We start from the raw sequence: 17828 nt of genomic DNA, 5'->3' as shown, positions 1-17828 counted from the left end.
CCCACAAAATGGGAGCCAAGAAGAGAAATATTCAAATGTTATAAAATCACAAAAGGAGTGAACAAAAATTTATTTAATAACAGAATACTGAAATAGTAGATGCTTCTTTAGTTAAGGTTTAAGAGGGGTGTTTTCAGAATGAATAAAATGCTATTTTGCACACTGGGTGATAATTGCTAACTTTTTCAGCTTGAGCCGTTACACAAGCAGAAAACATAAATTGTTGAAAGAAGCATCTAGAAATAGTCTGTGCCTTCTGCAGGGGTTGTTAAGAGTTCTGAGGGTACAGCAGGTCACTTTGTCAGGCTGGCTGTGCCCATTTTTTGTCACGGTGAAACCAAACTGAATATCTTAGAATTCTGACTAACCTTGTAAACAAATGTGATAAGTCAACAATTACCCCTTCAAGCCACTACTTATTGTAATTTTGGACCTTGGAACTCTTTAGGGCATATGCCAAGCCTGCCATCCTCTCTACTCCTCCTGCAAAGTCATAATGCTGCAAGGGTTAGGGTGACACCTATCCTGAAAGTCCAACATGGAGCATCTAATATAGGAAAGGCAAGAAGGAAACAGGGCCCAAGATCAGAATTGCTCCAAAGGAAACTCTGGGATGATGTACCTAATGACTACAGTTGGGCACTAAATATATCTAAGTGTCCCAGAAAATAAAGGAAAAAAATTTTGATCATGTATTTATTGTGTGGTAGATCAATGTGTCAAGCAAAGTTTTCCCAGTGAAAGAATGTATTGTCTGGGTGCGGTGGCTCACACCCATAATGCCAGCAACTTTGGGAGGCCAAAGGGGGCATATCACATGAGGTCAGGAGTTCAAGACCAGCCTGGCCAACATGACAAAACCCCGTCTCTACTAAAAATACAAAAATCACCTGGGCGTGGTGGCATGTGCCTGTAACCCCAGCTACTCAGTTGGCTGAGGCAGGAGAATTGCTGCAACCCAGGAGGCAGAGGTTGCAGTGAGCTGAGATCATGCCACTATACTCCAGCCTGGGCAACACAAGACTGTGTCTCAAAAAAAAAAAAAAAAAAAAGAATAGGAAAAAGAAAAAAATAAAGAAATGTATTATGAGGGCTCTTAAATACTAGAAAACATCTTTAACTGTGATACTATAAAAGATATCAAAACCTAATTCAATATGGAAGTTCATCCAAATGCAATTAATCCAACAGGAAAAACATTTTTCTACTTTAATTTTTTTAATTAAAAAAAAACAAAACATGGCATTGGCATATAAATGTTCAAGGATCAAAACCATCCTACCCATCCATTCAGGTAATTAAAGTTGCTGCTATATAACATTTTCAAGTGATTAGCTGTTAGTAGCAATAACGAAAGCCTTACCCTGTTGGGCTGGAATCTCGGCCGGCTGAGAGGCTGCCTGCAAGCCTGGCTCAGAAGCAGAAGAGTCTCCCAGCACAGAGTTTAGAGGAGTCTCAACAGAGGCAGGGGCAGCTGCAGAGGGAGAAGGGAGAACACTAGGCTTGGATGAGGGAGTTGAGGCAATAGGGGTGCTTGGAGGAGGAGAAGCTTGAGATCCACAGTGTGAGAGTGAAGCGAGGGAAGGCAGTGGAGGCGGCGGCGGAGGAGCTGCTGGCCCTGAGGTAGGCGGTGGAGACACTGGATATGTTACAGAGTCAACCAGCCCATTGGGTGCTGTCGGTGATGGAGGCATTTGGGGCACAGGAGAAGAAACACAAACAGGGAGGACAGGCCTTGGACCAGTAGCTTTGCCTGGGGGGCTGCTAATCATTATTGGAGGAGATGGAGGGAGGGGCGAAAAATTGGAAGTAGACCAGGCACAGGGCTTCGTAGCTGGAGGCTGAGAAGAGGGTGTGTTCACAGGAGAAGAAGGTCGAGAGTTTTTGTTCAGAGGACGAGGAACTGTAGCGTAATGGGGAAGAACAGGGTGGAAGGCTGAACCTAAAGATGTTGCAAAACGTGTCGCTGAGTGTCGCAGTGGTGGTGTAGGGGGTGTGGAAGTAGGTGGCAAAGCAGTCACTACAGCATAATCAGGAGTGGCATCTGACACTGGAGCTGAGATGACTTTAGCGTATGATGGAGGAGGTGCTGAAGGAGGCTGGCAACTGGAATACTCAGGAAGTGGAGCGTTATACAGGGAGCTGTCTGAAGATGGAGCTGGACAGAAGGTGGAAAGCAGCAGCAAAAGACAGGATAAAAAAGGAGAGAGAAAAAGGGAGCTAGTGAAGCCACAAAACCAGCATTCAGACACAATGTATAAATGTAGACTACAGTTAGTATCAGAGAATTAGGCACAAATGCAAATAACTATTTTCACCCAAGAATATTTTAACTTGTAAATACATTTTGAGATTCAGAAGGGGATGAAATAAGTTTCCTTTTTATCTAATAAGTGGATTAACAAATTTAATTGACTAATTTCTTTTACAAGAAAAAGCTAGTATTAGTCTTAATTTTTATTTAGACAAGAAAAAGGACATTAAAATCACAATAGGACCATAAACAGAAGAATAAATTTAGTGTTTTTTTAAAAAACAACAAATAGCAAAACTAGTAAAGTTGGTAAAACATTTAATATGAAGGGTGAGAAACCTCCTACTCAATGTTTACTTGTGGAAAAGTTTTGTTTTGTTGGTCATAACTCCAGAAAATAATTAGGTAGCTAAAAATACATAAATTAACTTAATAAACCAACCAACCAACCACTATTTAATCAAACCACATTGAGACTTTTTATATAGGCCATAAGGAGTATTCTTAAATCCTATAATGAATGTTAATTTTAATAAATGTTAAAATATCTCAAACTTTCAGCCATATATTAACCCTTATGTCTTTCAGTAAATTCCATCAGATTTCATAATTTTCACTAATTTTTCGTAATACTAGAAAGAATATTTAAATAACTAGTCAGTTTTAGAGAATATTTCTCTAAAATAATTCTTCCTCCAAAATCTTTAGAATGTAATCAAGCAAATTTCTTGCTGAATGGTACTATAGTACTATAGTATTTGAGACAATTTAAGTGATCTCATGAGGGAAATATATTTGAAGTTCATCCAGTATAAAAAATTTCCCATAAAAACACACTTACACTTTATAGCCAATTTATAGGGAGTCAGAAGAATTAGAATGGCAGAATAAAAATTTCCAAGAGCTTTCTTTAAGTCTCCAAGCAATAAAAGCAATACAGAGAGAAATAAAAAGAAAATGTTAAAGTAGTAATTGCTACATATTTTTCATAATTTCAAATTGTATGGCTTAATCCCAAACATCTCAAATGTGAAATATTTTAACACATGACTGCACAAGAGACATCATCCAAGCTCAGATACAAGAACACAGAAGAGTTTGTAAACTTCTTACCAGCACTTGATATTCTGCGCTCTCTCTCCCATTCCAGCTGTTCCCTTTCTAACTGTTCTTGTCGCTCCCTTTCTTGCCGCTCCCGTTCCAGTCTCTCCAGCCTCTCTCGTTCTTGTCTTTCTTGCCTCTCCCGATCTAGGCGTTCCTGCCGCTCCAGGCGTTCCTGCCGTTCCCGTTCTTGTCTCTCTCTCTCCAGCTGTTCTTGTTCCAGTCGCTCCCTCTCCAGCCTTTCCCTTTCTAACCTCTCTCTCTCCAACCTTTCTCTTTCCATTCTTTCTCGCTCCAGCCTTTCCCGCTCCAGCTCCTTTTGCCGTTGCTGTTCTTGCAGTTGTCTGGGGAAAAAAAAAAAGGTAAAAACATGCATCTACGGCTACTCATCATGAAAAAGTGATTCTTTTCACCTATGTAAACTTTATTTCTGAGTCAAATAAAAGCAATGTAGAGCATGGAAACATCTCTCCTCCCACATGAAGACTACCTTGGATAGAGACTGTTGCATACAAATAAAAATCATTTCTCCTGTTAGCATCATACTGGCTGAATGCTTCAGCACATTACACTAACATTTCATTTTATTCTGTACTTTTCATGAGTACTGTTGCAAGTAAATGAATTTTCCAAATAACATACCACTTTAATAACCAAGTCATTATTTTAATCATTTAATGAAAAACTTTGTAAAATTGTAATATCCTTCTTAACATCAAATTTAACTGTACAAATAATAATTATCATTTCAGAAAATACAATGGTTGGCCACAGCAGTAGCTCAATAAATATTTACTGAATGGGTCGGGTGCGGTGACTCACACCTCTAATCCCAGCACTTTGGGAGGCCGAGACGGGTGGATGACCTGAGGTCAGGAGTTCAAGATCAGGATGTCCTGGCCAATATGGGGAAACCCCATCTCTACCAAAAATATAAAAAATTAGCCAGGCGTGGTGGCGTGCGCCTATAATTCCAGCTACTTGGGAGGCTGAGGTAGAAGAATCGCTTGAACCTAGGAGGCAGAGGCTGCAGTGAGCTGAGATTGTGCCACTGCACTCCCGCCTGGGTGACAGAGTGAGACTCCATCTCAAAAAAAAAAAAAAAAGTTTACTGAATGAAAAAGAGTCAAGAAAGAAGAAATAAACTTTAAATGATTAAAATCTCATATCCAGAGGCAACTATCATCAACATATGTATATAAAGATACACAGGTCTACGTATACACATATACATACACACACACACACACACCCTCCCCCGATAGACTTTCCCTCGTGTAAAAATACACACATAAACTTTAAAAATGTAATAAAATGTGATCATTTCCCGCTACTGTGAAATCTGCTTTCCTTTCTCTCACTTAATATATTGTGAAAGTTGGTCTGGGTGAAGTGGCTCAGGCCAGTAATCCTAGCACTTTGGGAGGCTGAGGTGGGAGGACTGTTTGAGGCCAAGAGTTCAAGATGGGCCTGGGCAATGAAGCAAGACCCATCTCTACAAAAAAATTTAAAATCAGCCAGGCATGGTGGCATGCACCTGTGTTCCCAGCTACTTGGGAGGCTGAGGGAGAAGGATTGCTTGGGCCTAGGAGTCTGAGGCTATAGTAAGCTAAGATTGCATCACCACTCATCAGCCCCAGGCAACAGAACGAGACCTTGTCTCAAAAAACAATGAAAGAAAAGGAGGAAGGGAAGAAGGAAAAAAAGAAGGGAAGGAAGGAAGGAGACATAAGCTAGTAAAATTGAGGCTATCTAGGATGAGGACGTGCCTGTGTGTACAACTCTTGACTGGAATCACACACACACGCGCACACACACACACACACAGAGAGAGAGAGAGAGAGAGAGAGAGAGAGAGAGAGAGAGAGAGTGAGTTATCCTAAGGCACTTAGTTCAGCATCTTTATTTGCCATGAGTGCATAATAATATTCTATTGTTCAGCTGTCCAGAGTCTAAGCAATCTCCTATAGTAGGATATTAAGTTATCCTAACACTATTGGCAATACTGCAACAACATTTGTCTTCATCTTTGAATCTTTTTCTGTTTCTATAGGATCAATAAGGACACAAATTTTGCTAGGTGAAAAGGTATGAATTTAAGATTTTTGACACATGGTTCCAAATTGTCTTTAGGAAAAGTGTCAATTAACTTTCCCTAAAAAAAAGTTATCTTTGCCAGGCATGGTGGCTCATGCCTATAATCCCAGCACTTTGGGAGGCCGAGGCCAGTGGATCACCTGAGGTCAGGAGTTCGAGACTAGCCTGGCCAACATGGTGGAACCCTGTCTCTACTAAAATTACAAAAATTAGCCGGGCCTGGTGGTATGTGCCTGTAATCCCAGCTACTCGGGAGGCTGAGGCAGGAGGATCACTTGAACCCTGGGGATGGAGGTGGCTGTGACATTGTCACATTGTCCTCCTGGGGATGGAGGTGGCTGTGACATTGTCAAGAGCTAACAATGTGCCCCTGTACCCCAGCCTGGGTGACAGAGTAAGACCCTGTCTCCCCCCGCCCCCAAAAAGGTATCTTTATCTTACACATATATATTTCATAGCACTGTGGGGAAGATTAAATGAAGTAATACCTAAAAAGCTCTTTAAGTACTTGGAACATAAGAACGCTCAATGTGGGTTACAACAATAATTATTATTTGGAAATTTCGAATTGGAACTTTCTGGACTGGCTAAGAAACTGTGTGGGTTCTAGTTAGAGACAGAGCTAAATGACAGCACATGCATGCTATCCTTTGTTCCTTCCAGAGGTACCAACACACCAGTAAGATCTTTCCAAAAAGCTCTCTCCTTCATGTTTCCTAAGCTGGCTACAGAACAAAAGAAAAGGCCCATTTGACAAATGCATCAACCCCACTGCTCTCACAAAACACACAGCCTCTCCTGGACATACCACCACACTTAACAATGACTGCAAGAGAAAAACACAGGAAACTGAGTTTATGAGTAGTTATTTATTTATGAGTAGTTGTTTGAGATATTGGCTACCAATAAAATGAGATTTTCAGGATCTAGTACTGACTTCATTATGCTATTTGATAAATCACTAGCTGCCAAAGTTTTTGAGGGATAACAATATTCCTGCAGGGACGAGGGGAAGAAATCAGATGTATTCAAAAGAACGTTTTTAATAATAAACAGAGAAAAGTCAGGGTTGGTTGTTGTTGTTTTTCCAGTAACCTGCAGCTAATAAACTCAGCTGGAGCTTGTATTAAATTTCAAACATTTGACACGTATCAAAAACTATTGGCCATTTTAAATATAATGCTCTAAGCAATCTGTTGGGTCCAAAGGGCAAAAGATACACACATATTATTCTAATTAGAACAAATTTAAATAAAGAAGCTAAAGAAAAATAAGAGCACAGTAGCTGTCCCAAGAAATCTATGATGAAAAAATCTAAGATTTAGATCTTTGAACATTTGTTACTTCTTCTATTTTATCAAAATAACACAAATACATAGTTTTTAAAATTTATAACAAAAATCAGTAGTTCACTGCCCCAACCCTCCCACCCATTTCCTACTTTTGTAGCTGTTTCTTACATTTTAGCTTTCGCTATCTACTTTCTAACAGGAAGAGGCCTTCTACAACTCCCTCACTACACTCATGCTTCTCCCAGTATGGAAAATCAATATTCAAGGCTTATTAACATGATAATGTAAATACTGCTCCCAGCTGAACCAAACAGTAGTCTATGACTACATTTCATTTCTCATTCAAGTTCTTAGTTGTAGGTTTTAACTACCAAGTTAATGGCTGTTTCTCTAAGCAACACAATGCTTTCAATACATACAAAAAGTAAGCTTAAGTCACAGGCAGAAGGCCAGGCATGAGTGAGATGAATCTGAAAGAATTATTGAATAACAGTGTTTACAGCTAGGGTGTATTGACTTAAGAAGTTTGTTCCACATGTCATCATATTCCAGGGTTTTCAGGCTATAAAAGATAAGGAGTGTCTACTGATACAGGAAAAGGGCACAATGCTGGAGAATATTTCTAAGTTCACAGACAGATGATTCAAGCAGGCAATTCATATAGCTGCAGGAGATTCTTACTATTTTCTTGTTCTGAAGGTAAGAAAAGAAAGTGTTGAACACTTTAAGCTAATTTTTAGCCTGCTTGCTGAAAAGATGCCCATCTAAATGGATTTCCCAAAATAGTGATTCAAGCAGAGTATCTCTGGCTTCCGAATCTTGTGTGGCATGAATAATTCCCACCTAAATTGGATGGTTTATAAATTTGACTCTCATGTTTTGACCTCTAACGCAAGACATTTGTGTAGCTTTCTAGGAGGAGTTTCCAAATTTATAAACTTTGCTTTTCCTCAGAATTATTGCTGCCAATTCACACACTGGAAATGCTCATGGCTCCTCTTCCTAGAGTTCTCTCTCCAACTGTTTTCTTCAGTCATTAATAGAATCGTCTGAGGACTTTTTTCAAAGAACGAGTGCCTTAATTCTGAACCAAGGAAAAATCCTGACAGACTACTTTAATTTTCCTTTTAAGCTAGGCCTGTATATTCTACAATAATTTGAAAGTTTCTGAGAATACAAATTTTATTCAGAAACAATTATAGTGCAAATGACCAGTATTATTTTTAAGCATTTAAAAAAATCACAGTTCCTCCCACCACCCAAATACCTATTTCTCTCCAAAACAGCTATCCCCAAATGTAAATAGATGCACAAAGCACCAGCCCACACTGAGATTTAAATATATATTCATTATTTCGTTTATGTTGACTCAAAGACATTTCTTGAAATAAGTAAAATGTAAGTAACATCAGTTCAAAATACATTTCACCCAGCTTTACCTGTAATGAATAATGTATTTACTAGGTAAATAAGAGTGATTTCAATTTTAACAAAATGAAGTAGGAACAGTCTAGGAAAAATGTTCTGAGTTGTTAACATTTAGTAACACTGTTATTATTGACATTTCTCAGAAAATAAAATTACACAGATATGGTTTGATTGTATAACATGGGCATTTCACTTCACTATCAGTAAACAAACAAAAAATGGATAAAATGTAATCAGATAGCTAAGTTTTAATATTACAAAGCTGCTGAGGCAAGAGCTGATACTCACAAGAGAAGGCGGTCAACTTTCGGTCCATCCTGCCTCTGAAGGCCAATAGGAGGGCTATACACTCTCATTGCTCCAACTGCTCAGTTCTGTGCCACAATTATTATTCCCCTTTTATAACTTTCAGGTAGTACTGGTGATTTGTGAACTATTTATAGATATTAACTATATTAAGGTTCTATGTGGAGACTAACATAGGACTGACTCATGTTTCTTAGAATATGTTTTCTCATCATGGCCAAGTCAAATATTAATTATATGAGCAGGAACCAAAAACTATTTAATAATGATATAATAATAAAGGGTATTGGACTAAAAAGAATTAACACTTAGACATTTACTCTACTGACTCTATTAAAAATAAAACTTAAACATAACAGTAGTAATATATAACTTATAAAGCCAAATTATAAGACTTATAACAAAACAGTAATCTTACTAACGCTCACCACTTCTGATTTTGCTCCCCAGAAGCAATTATTTTCAATACTCTGGTACTTACCTCGTTTCTAAATACAGTAATTCATTTAGAACTATTACTTTCAGATTTTTCATATTTAGATGTTATCTACTGACTTCCTACTATACAAATGATTTAATTCCTACATCCCTAGCCCCCCAAAACTTTTTCTTCTCCATTTTTCCAATAAACTCATAACACCACTTTGGATACACCAATATTCACGTATCACATAATTCGCTGCTGATCACACTTACTTTCTAGAACAATTTCTTTCTTACTCTAGTGCTACAAAGTAGTACTTTTTTTATTTGATTCTTTTTCTATATACCTATCCCTACTTCACCCCAGACTCTCCATTAGAACTGTAATCCCAATCAACATAGTCCAACATAGCAGAACCATAGTCAGGTTTTTCTATTCTTTTGTTTTGCTTTCCCTCAGAAACACCCCGTCCGGAGCCTTCAGCCCTCCTGGCACCAACTGGCAACTGCTCCCTAGGTTTTGATTTCACCTTAGTCGAGCTGGGAATTGCCCATCTCTTTCCTAAGGTGGATTTCTTATCTCCTCGACGCTGTCATGGGTTCATCATTCTTGCTTCACTCTTTCATCTTAACGGAACACATCTTCCAATAGCTTCTTAGGAAGTTGTGCAGAAGAGATCTCCTCTCAGGACAGAGATTCTCTCAGGATTTTGAAGCTCCCCCACACCTTAGTCGCTCCCACCACCCCTTACCAAGCATTTGAAATCTTACTTATTCCAGGACATTCTAAAATTCCACAGTGAGAGGCCTTGGTGGGAGGTCTTTGTATTTTTCCCAGTTACTGGGCTGGATTTTTGGCAGGCTTTTTTGACCTAGATCAGAAGCTAGCAAACTGTATACAGCCCTAGGGTCAAATCTGGCTACACCCATTTATTTCCATGTTGTCTATGGTGAGCTACAAAGGAAGGGTCTAGCAAATGACACAGATGGGCCACAAAGCCTAAAATGTTTACTACCTGGCCCTTCCCAGAAAAAGTTTGCGGACCTTTGATCTAGATGATCAATGAGTTCCAGCAAATTTTCTTGTTATTTATTTGCAAATTCAATTTCTTCATGTTTTTGTTCTCCTCCCCACTCCCCAAATAAGAACAGAACTTCTATTATTTGGATGCTGAACCTTCTAATCTGTTCTTCTTACTTTACTTTCTTTCTCATATGCCACCTCTTAGTTTTAGAACTATTTTCAGAGAATAAATTCCTCAACCTTAGTTCTCAAAACTTACATTTCTTTCCTCCTTCCTTCCTTCCTTCCTTCCTTCTTTCTTTCCTTTCCTTCCTTCCTTCCTTCCTTCCTTCCTTCCTTCCTTCCTTCCTTCCCTCTTTCCCTCTTTCCCTCTTTCTTTCTTTCTTTCTTTCTCTCTCTCTCTCTCTCTCTCTCTCTCTTTCTTTCTTTCTTTCTTTCTTTCTTATGGAATTTCACTCTGTCGCCAGGCTAAGGTGCAATGGCACGAACTCAGCTAAATGCAACTTCCACCTCCCAGGTTCAAGCAATTCTTCTGTCTCAGCCTCTCAAATGGCTGGAACTATAGGTGCGTGCCACCAGGCCTGGCTAATTTTTGCATTTTTAGTAGAGACCGGGTTTGACCATATTGGCCAGGTTGGTCTTTGGAACTCCTGACCTCATGATCTGCCTGCCTCAGCCTCCCAAAGTGCTGGGATTATAGGCGTGAGCCACAGTGCGCTGGCTCTTCTATTTCTCAAAAAAAAAAAAAAAAAAAGGTAAGGTAGTTTTTTAAAAAAGTTTCCAAGTTTACTTTCTTGTTCTCTGAGTGATCCATTTAAAATAACTATCAATTTTTATTTCATCAATGAAATATACTCTCCTGGTTCTCTGAAGCTATTGCATGCAGTATATTTTTAGGTTTTCTTCTGCTCCCTGCATTGCATCTGTTTCATACAATTTCATACAATTTCAACTCTTTGTTTTGGTCTTTCTTTTATAGAAGTTGGCCTGAAAGGTTTGATGATCCTTGGCTGTCTGTTCATATTTATAAGTAGCACCAAAATTATCAGAGGCCCTTAAGTAAATGAGCTTCACTGGCAAGGATGAGTGTCAACATCTCTGTCTTCTCTTGGCCATGGCAATTTTCCCAAAGAGGAATCTTAGTTTCTTGCTGGGCTCTACAAGTCTGGCTACCAGTATCTAGGAGCTGAGCAAGGGAAAGAAACCAAGTTGGCCAACTTTCACCTAATTCCTCTTTTCATTTGGCACCTCACCCACATCCTCACAGCTGTGAATTTATAATGCAAACTGATGTTTCTCATTACACATTCCAGTAATAGTATAGAAAAAGGCCAGTTAAACAGCCGAAGTTAACGGACAATTTCACTCAGTTTATGAAGTATAAAGTTGGCCTGAGGGTATTTTATTGTGCCTCTGAAGATTAAATCAAGTTTTAAAAAATGATTTTTATATAAATAACCACATGAAATAAATTTTGGAAATATAATTTCTACTGGGAACCAAACTTCACACTAGATTGTGCTATACATCCTTCCCATTTGCTAGTCTGCACAACCGGATCCAGTCATGCACTACTATCAGCTGAAAGAAAGTGAAAACCAGTACTAAGCGTCTATATAAATATTTAGTATATATTTTAGAGTTTTGTAGTATCTTTTTCCAAGTATAGTTTAACCACAGGCAAAAACAGATTGTATGGGATATATGTCAAAGGAAAATGACAAATACCTTTCTTATCATTTGAAATTTACTAAAGTGATAGAAAGCAAGATGCTTTTTTAGTATATCACAAATTCAGGAAAAGAGTTTTAAAAAGCAATTTCTTAGCACAGTATAGAAGGCCCTTACAAGGTGGACACAACCTCATCTAACCATACCATTGGTCCTGGAAGGGAAAGGAGGAAGCGTACTCACATTGCATGTGTGTTTGCATCTCCTTGCCTTTACACGCCTACTCTTTCTTCCTGGAATGCTTTTCCCTTCTATGACTGGAAACTCCTACTTTATTGCCTCTTTAGGCACAGCTCAAAGAGCACCTCCTCCATGAACCTCCCACCAACTCCCAAAAAACACAGAAAATCCTAGGCAGCAAGAAAAGAGTATGTTATCTTAATCAACTCAACAACCTTCCTAGGTAATGCCTTCCCTAGCACCTGGGAAGTCTCTAAAAGGCCGTTTACCAGCTAAACGTCAATAATTTCTCCTCCAAACCGTGGTTTAGAGTGGGGGAAAAATTAGGCAAAAGTGAAGAAAATTACTACATTAAAGGTCAAACATATATTTTCTGTCTTATACCCCAAAACCTGCATATGAATTAATTCAGTACCAGAAATTTCTTGACTTTTTATTAGAAATTTTATTGAGATTTCTACTCTCAAATTAGCCCATAATGTTCACTGCAGAGGTAATACTCAAATGTAAAATAAACAATTAGGAAGAAAATACAAAATATTGTGTGATTAAGTTACAGGAATTCAGAAAAGAAGAACATCAGTGTGCCTGGAAAAGAGTTTACAGAAAATGACAATGTAGAAAGGATATGAGAAGAACATATCAGAAGAGGTGAATGCCACACACAAATACAGAGGGAAAGATGAGTATGGTGTACACAGAGACAGTCATGAGGGGTGAAACACAAACACGGGGTGAGTTCCTAAATGCCAGGCCAAAGAAGTAAACTGGATGCGAGGAGAGGCAGCCATAAGGAATGCTGAGCAGGGAGATGAGAAGACAGGAGTGTCTGGACTCTTATTCAGGTTGGTAGATTGAGCAGTCCTGTAATCTTCCCCAAAATTCTACTAAAATTCCAGAAACATCATTAAAATGCATTTAAATAAATCCATGACCAAGTAGAAAACTGAAGGTGGTGGTCATTAGTAGGACAAATTTATCATGAGATTTCTGGAAGACAGAAAGGGTAGGAAAGAGTTACATGTTTAGAATTCTTCCCTAGTCTCCTAGAGATTAATATTCAACATCTCTACTTAGATGTCCAGTAAAAACCTGAACCTAACATCCTCAAAATTCATCTCTGACATCCCCCAACAAGGCGTGCTCCACAGTCTTTCTCAACTATTAATGGCAACTCCATCCTTCCCACTAGCTTAGCCTAAAAACCTCAACCCCTCTCCTTCCCTCATACCCCACCATACAATCCACCAAGACATATAAGGATCTGACTTCTCAACACCCACTTCTATTACCTGGTGGAAGCCACCATTATCTCCTGCCTAGTTCACTGCAAAAGTCTCTTAACTGGCTTTCTTGTTGAGCTGCTGTCACAACCCTGTACCTGCCTCAAGTCGTCTCTCAATAGTGTAGGCTCAACAGAGCAGCCTGACTGATTCTGCTAAAATTTTAAGTCAGATCATGCCTATGTTCAAAACTGTACGGTGATTCTCCTTTCTCTCAGAGTAAAGGTTAAATTCTTCACAGTAGCCTGCAAGGTCCTGCATGATCTGACCTCTATTACGCCTTTGACCTCATCTCCTAATACTCTCTTCTGCTCCAGCCTCCACGGCCTCCTTGTTTTCCCTTGTACACACAAGCACCATCCTTCCTTAAGGCCTCTGCATAGAATGCATTTACATAGATATCTGCTTGGTTAATTCCTTCTTTTCATCTCAATGAGATCTACTACCCTGACCAATCTATTTAAACTCACAAGTACTGAGACTAATAAGTAATGGATAGAAAAATAAAATAAAATTACAACCAGCACTTCCCTCTGCCCCTCCACAACATAAAATCCTCTTTACTCTGTTCCATTTTTCCCCATAGCATTTACCATCTTCTAGCATATCATGTCATGTTTATTGTCTGATGAGTTTAAGGCTTTTTGTTCCCTCCACTCCCTCTCCCTTCCCAATATAACTTAAGCACTTAGAACAAACAATGCCTGTGACATAAATAAATGGAGCAGTGGAGGCATCCATAACCCAGAACACATACTGAAGACGGTCAAAGCAGACATGGGAAGAGGAACCTGGGGAAGATCTAACTTGAGATTAACAAGTAGAGAGAACGGGAATGAGAAGTGCCACAATAATCAAGCTGATTAATAAGTATATACACTGTCCGCAGAACAGCTGTATGTACCAGCTCCTCCCCTGTCCTCCCCACCCCAGCTCAATGGATGGAATGGCATTTACCACGGAAGACTATTCTTTAAAGAAACTGAAGAAGGTGCCTCAGATGAATTGGGGCTTCCGGTGGAGCTTTAAGTAGCTCAGCATTTGTGCGGTTCTGAGGCCTGCCTGCTCCCCATCCTGGTACTCCAAAGGTTAGCCTGTCAGCCTACTTACTCTGTCCACTTTCAGAGAACTCCCAGTCATGGAAGAATGCTGCCCAGCAGAGAATGATTTTGTATTCTACTACAAAACCCTATAGTAATATCTGAAGATAAATGTGTTACAGAAACAGCCAACACTATTTTCAACTTTTTAGTTAAATTCGTCACATGAAAACCACAGTAGTCACAGATCACTTTATAATTACAAAAGTAAGACTTCTTGAACCATAAAACATTTTGAATTCTGTTAAGTGTATTTACAATATTTTCAACGTACCTTGAGTAGAATTTTTACAAAAAAAAAAAAAACAAAACAGGTATGAAATTTTATAACATCTCATGTCCAGCATAACAAGTATCTGGTAACTTATTAATGATAGTTGCAAAACTTACTAATATAAGAATAAAAGTTGTGACTCTTAAACAGCTGACAAGACTTAAACACAGGATATTCAGTTTTGTCTTCTGAAGCATGAAGAAAAAGCACAAACAATAACTTGCAAATTTACCTTCTTTGAATTTCCAATTCTTCTTGGGATGGGCCATTTTGAACTTGAGCAGGTAGTTGTGAGTTTTGTCTAGGCAATGTTGGCCCTACAGAGGGAAAAAACATTACAGATGAACATTATCTTCATATCTAGCTGGATAGAGGAGATAAAATCATAAGAATAACATAAAATCATCACATATTTACAAACGTGTCTTCTTTTTGTCTAGCAAAATAAAATATAAGCTTTACATAACACAGAGCAAATGAAAGACTGCAACATAATACTGTCATCATCTCCAGAAGGCTTACTTGAAACAAATGGAAAACATCAACAATAAGGAAAAAGAAACATTTATATATGAAGAGCTTGAGTAAAACAAGTGTTCGATGAGCATCTGAAGAGGCACCTAAGCTTGACATTTTCTAAGACAATGAGACATTCTCTTTGGGGTAATTATTCATGAAGTGGAGAGGGAAAACTTAAATGAAAAATCAGAATTCAAAAACTCACCTAAATAGAACACTGGAAATGAAAAACAGGAGAGAGAGAGAGCATGAGAACCTTATTACTAGACTCCAGTATGCTAAAGCATTTATCAAATTTGCCCAATTTAAGCTGCCATTTTTGTCTAATGGCCTAGCATTTCCAGCACTGGTGAAAACAAACATTTGCTAAACTTCCATATAGTAATTAACCTACTGAACTGAATTTTTTAATGTAACAGGTAATTTTAAGTTTTCTTTTAGGGTAAGAAGGAAAAAAAAAAAACTTGCATTCATACAACATGGTTCTGTCATGAGACACTAATGACCATCCATTCCCACATACCATGTACAATGCAGACCTGCTTTTTGCATCTTAGATAGAATGCCACTGAATTATGGGACATCTTAATGTCATTGGATATAAAAATTAAATCTGTCACAAAATGAGATAAATACTGGAGCTAATATATAATACCTAGGGTTAAAATAGAACAATCTTAAAGTCTAATCCAGTAAACAAGAAAGTAAAGAAACAGTAGTTATCTTCCACTCTTGGAGAAGAATATATGAGTAATGCCATACTACATGTATTTGTGAATTCTAGTGTACCAGCAAATGCTCCTAACAGATATTTTGAAAGATTTGTAGACAACTGGTATTTAAAAGTTACGAAATAAATGCTTCTGTGTACTAAATTCTTGTAATCTATGGGCTAATCATGCAAAGTATTTTATACTAGTGGAGTAGATTTCACAACCGGAAGATTTACTAGGATGTAATGCAGTACTGGTGTATCACAAGTGTGGAAAAACAGAATCAACTTGATCTGAACTTACCTAACTTTTTTTCTCACCTCTTTACAAATGTTTTTAGATTAATCATTTCATTTGTCCTCTAAAGACAAACTGATGACAACTGCAGTGATATATTAGATTTCCTAAGACTCTGCTATTTTGAGAACCAAATAAAGGAAATACAAAAAAAATTAATCCTATGTAATCAATAACCAAAAAAAAAAAAAAAAATCCAAAACTTTTGAAATTAAATACACACGTAAATGTTTGTATAAATGAAAATACATGATTGCTGTCTAGCAAACAGACTAGAGTTCTTTTCTTGGGAAATTAAAATAATGATGTAAAAACAGACTCTCCCATTAGGCTATACACGAATGTTTAATACTTTACAGGGAAAAGACCTCTCTTCTGGGGACATACAAAGTGCAGGAGGTGGGGGGTAAATCTGAGGTAGCATGAAATTATTTGGGGAATGTACTTTATATATCCAAAGTACTAAATGTGAGCATTTAGCATGGGCAACACACATGACTATTATGTTTTAACTATTTTTAAAAATAATGTTTACTTGAGTATTTAAGTTGAAAGCCTCAGGCTGCTTAAATAATGAAACAGCTGAATGTGAGTAGGTTAGACTTGTTTAGCATCTACCTCAAAGAAGAATGCAATTGTACTATTCACATCTAGGACAGGTGTTATATATCAAAAGTAATATTAATGAATTAAATTTGCCAATTAAAATCTCAGCTTTAATTCAAACTTATAGATTCAAAAAACATCAAAATTTCAACTCAATCCTATTTATTTTATTTAACAGGTTTTTAAAAAACTAACACAAGTTTAATGTAACTCACAAAAGCTGAGAAAAGAAAATCTTTTAGCAATTTACAGAACCTGCTTTGGAATATTTCTTTTTAAGCTTTTTAAAAGGTTACTAAGCAAATCTGTTCAGAAAGGAGATATTTTAGATGTGGGTAGTATTTTGTGGCTGTTATCATATAAAAAAAATTTACTACAGTTTATTACTGCAGCTGCGATGAAAAGCATCAAGGAAGATCCTTTTAAAGTGGGGAGAATTCTGATCCTAGAACAACTCTTAACAATTCTTTTCTACATGGTTCTTTGTGATGATAATGGATTTTTGGGCTTTTTGTCTTTCCAGATATCCTTTAAATGGGGTGTGTGTGTGTGTGTGTGTGTGCACGGAATCACTCCCCTTGGCACCTTTTCACATGTACATTTAATCTGGTTGTTCTGTTTGTTTCTTCTTCAAATTGTCAGGTTGCAGTAACTAGCACATTGAAATTTATGTGCATTTAAAAATTAATACAAACATACTATAAACATTAAAAGTTCCAGGTAAATATAAACTTAAGGTACACAATTACATTTTTCCTTCTTGTCAAACATTCTAATGGGCTATAAAATTGTTAAGTAATACCAAAGGCACCCCACATGACATGAAGCAGCAACTAGGATAAGGCAGTCTGTCAGCTGCTGCTGTATGTTCAGGAATATAAACATTACTTTACACAGGTCACATTCCTAAATAAGTATCTGTGTTCTCATAAAATGCAAAATAGGTACTTTCATAACCATTTCAGTGGGCAAATGACAATATTTTATGAGCATCATGTGGTGGTTAACAGCCCTTTGGGGAGGGGAAAAAGAGGGAAGAACAACCAAGGTTAAGAAATCAGTGAACCTGCTTTGCTCTTTTCTATGTTATCATAAAGAATAGCAGCTGTTTGAGAGTTGTTCTCTCCCTCACAGCCAAAGATAGTGGCTGATCTTAATTTGTCCTGACTACAAGAAGAAGATATATAGCAAAGTTTGTGA

The 17828-nt window shown here is 37.8% G+C and overlaps 1 protein-coding gene across 14 annotated transcripts in view; it reads right to left on the bottom strand.

Annotated features, from left to right (window-relative positions):
- LOC126937073 (protein enabled homolog) overlaps positions 1-17828 on the bottom strand; it is a 156951-nt gene that overhangs the window by 20970 nt on the left and 118153 nt on the right. For 6 of the 14 annotated variants that reach the window (XM_050760324.1, XM_050760352.1, XM_050760315.1 and 3 more), the window contains 3 exons: positions 14726-14810; positions 3368-3699; positions 1364-2158 (listed from right to left, as the gene is read on the bottom strand). In XM_050760324.1, the coding sequence (XP_050616281.1) occupies positions 1364-2158; positions 3368-3699; positions 14726-14810 (1212 nt within the window). Of the gene's footprint in view, positions 1-1363; positions 2159-3367; positions 3700-8460; positions 8786-14725; positions 14811-17828 lie in introns of those variants that run through there. The other 8 variants (XM_050760372.1, XM_050760389.1, XM_050760378.1 and 5 more) reach the window with 3 other exon arrangements.

This window comes from Macaca thibetana, chromosome 1 (genome assembly GCF_024542745.1).
Source record: "Macaca thibetana thibetana isolate TM-01 chromosome 1, ASM2454274v1, whole genome shotgun sequence".
Lineage (NCBI taxonomy): Eukaryota > Metazoa > Chordata > Mammalia > Primates > Cercopithecidae > Macaca > Macaca thibetana.
Note: the sequence above shows the minus strand (reverse complement) of the source record. Positions and strands in the feature narration are given on the sequence as shown.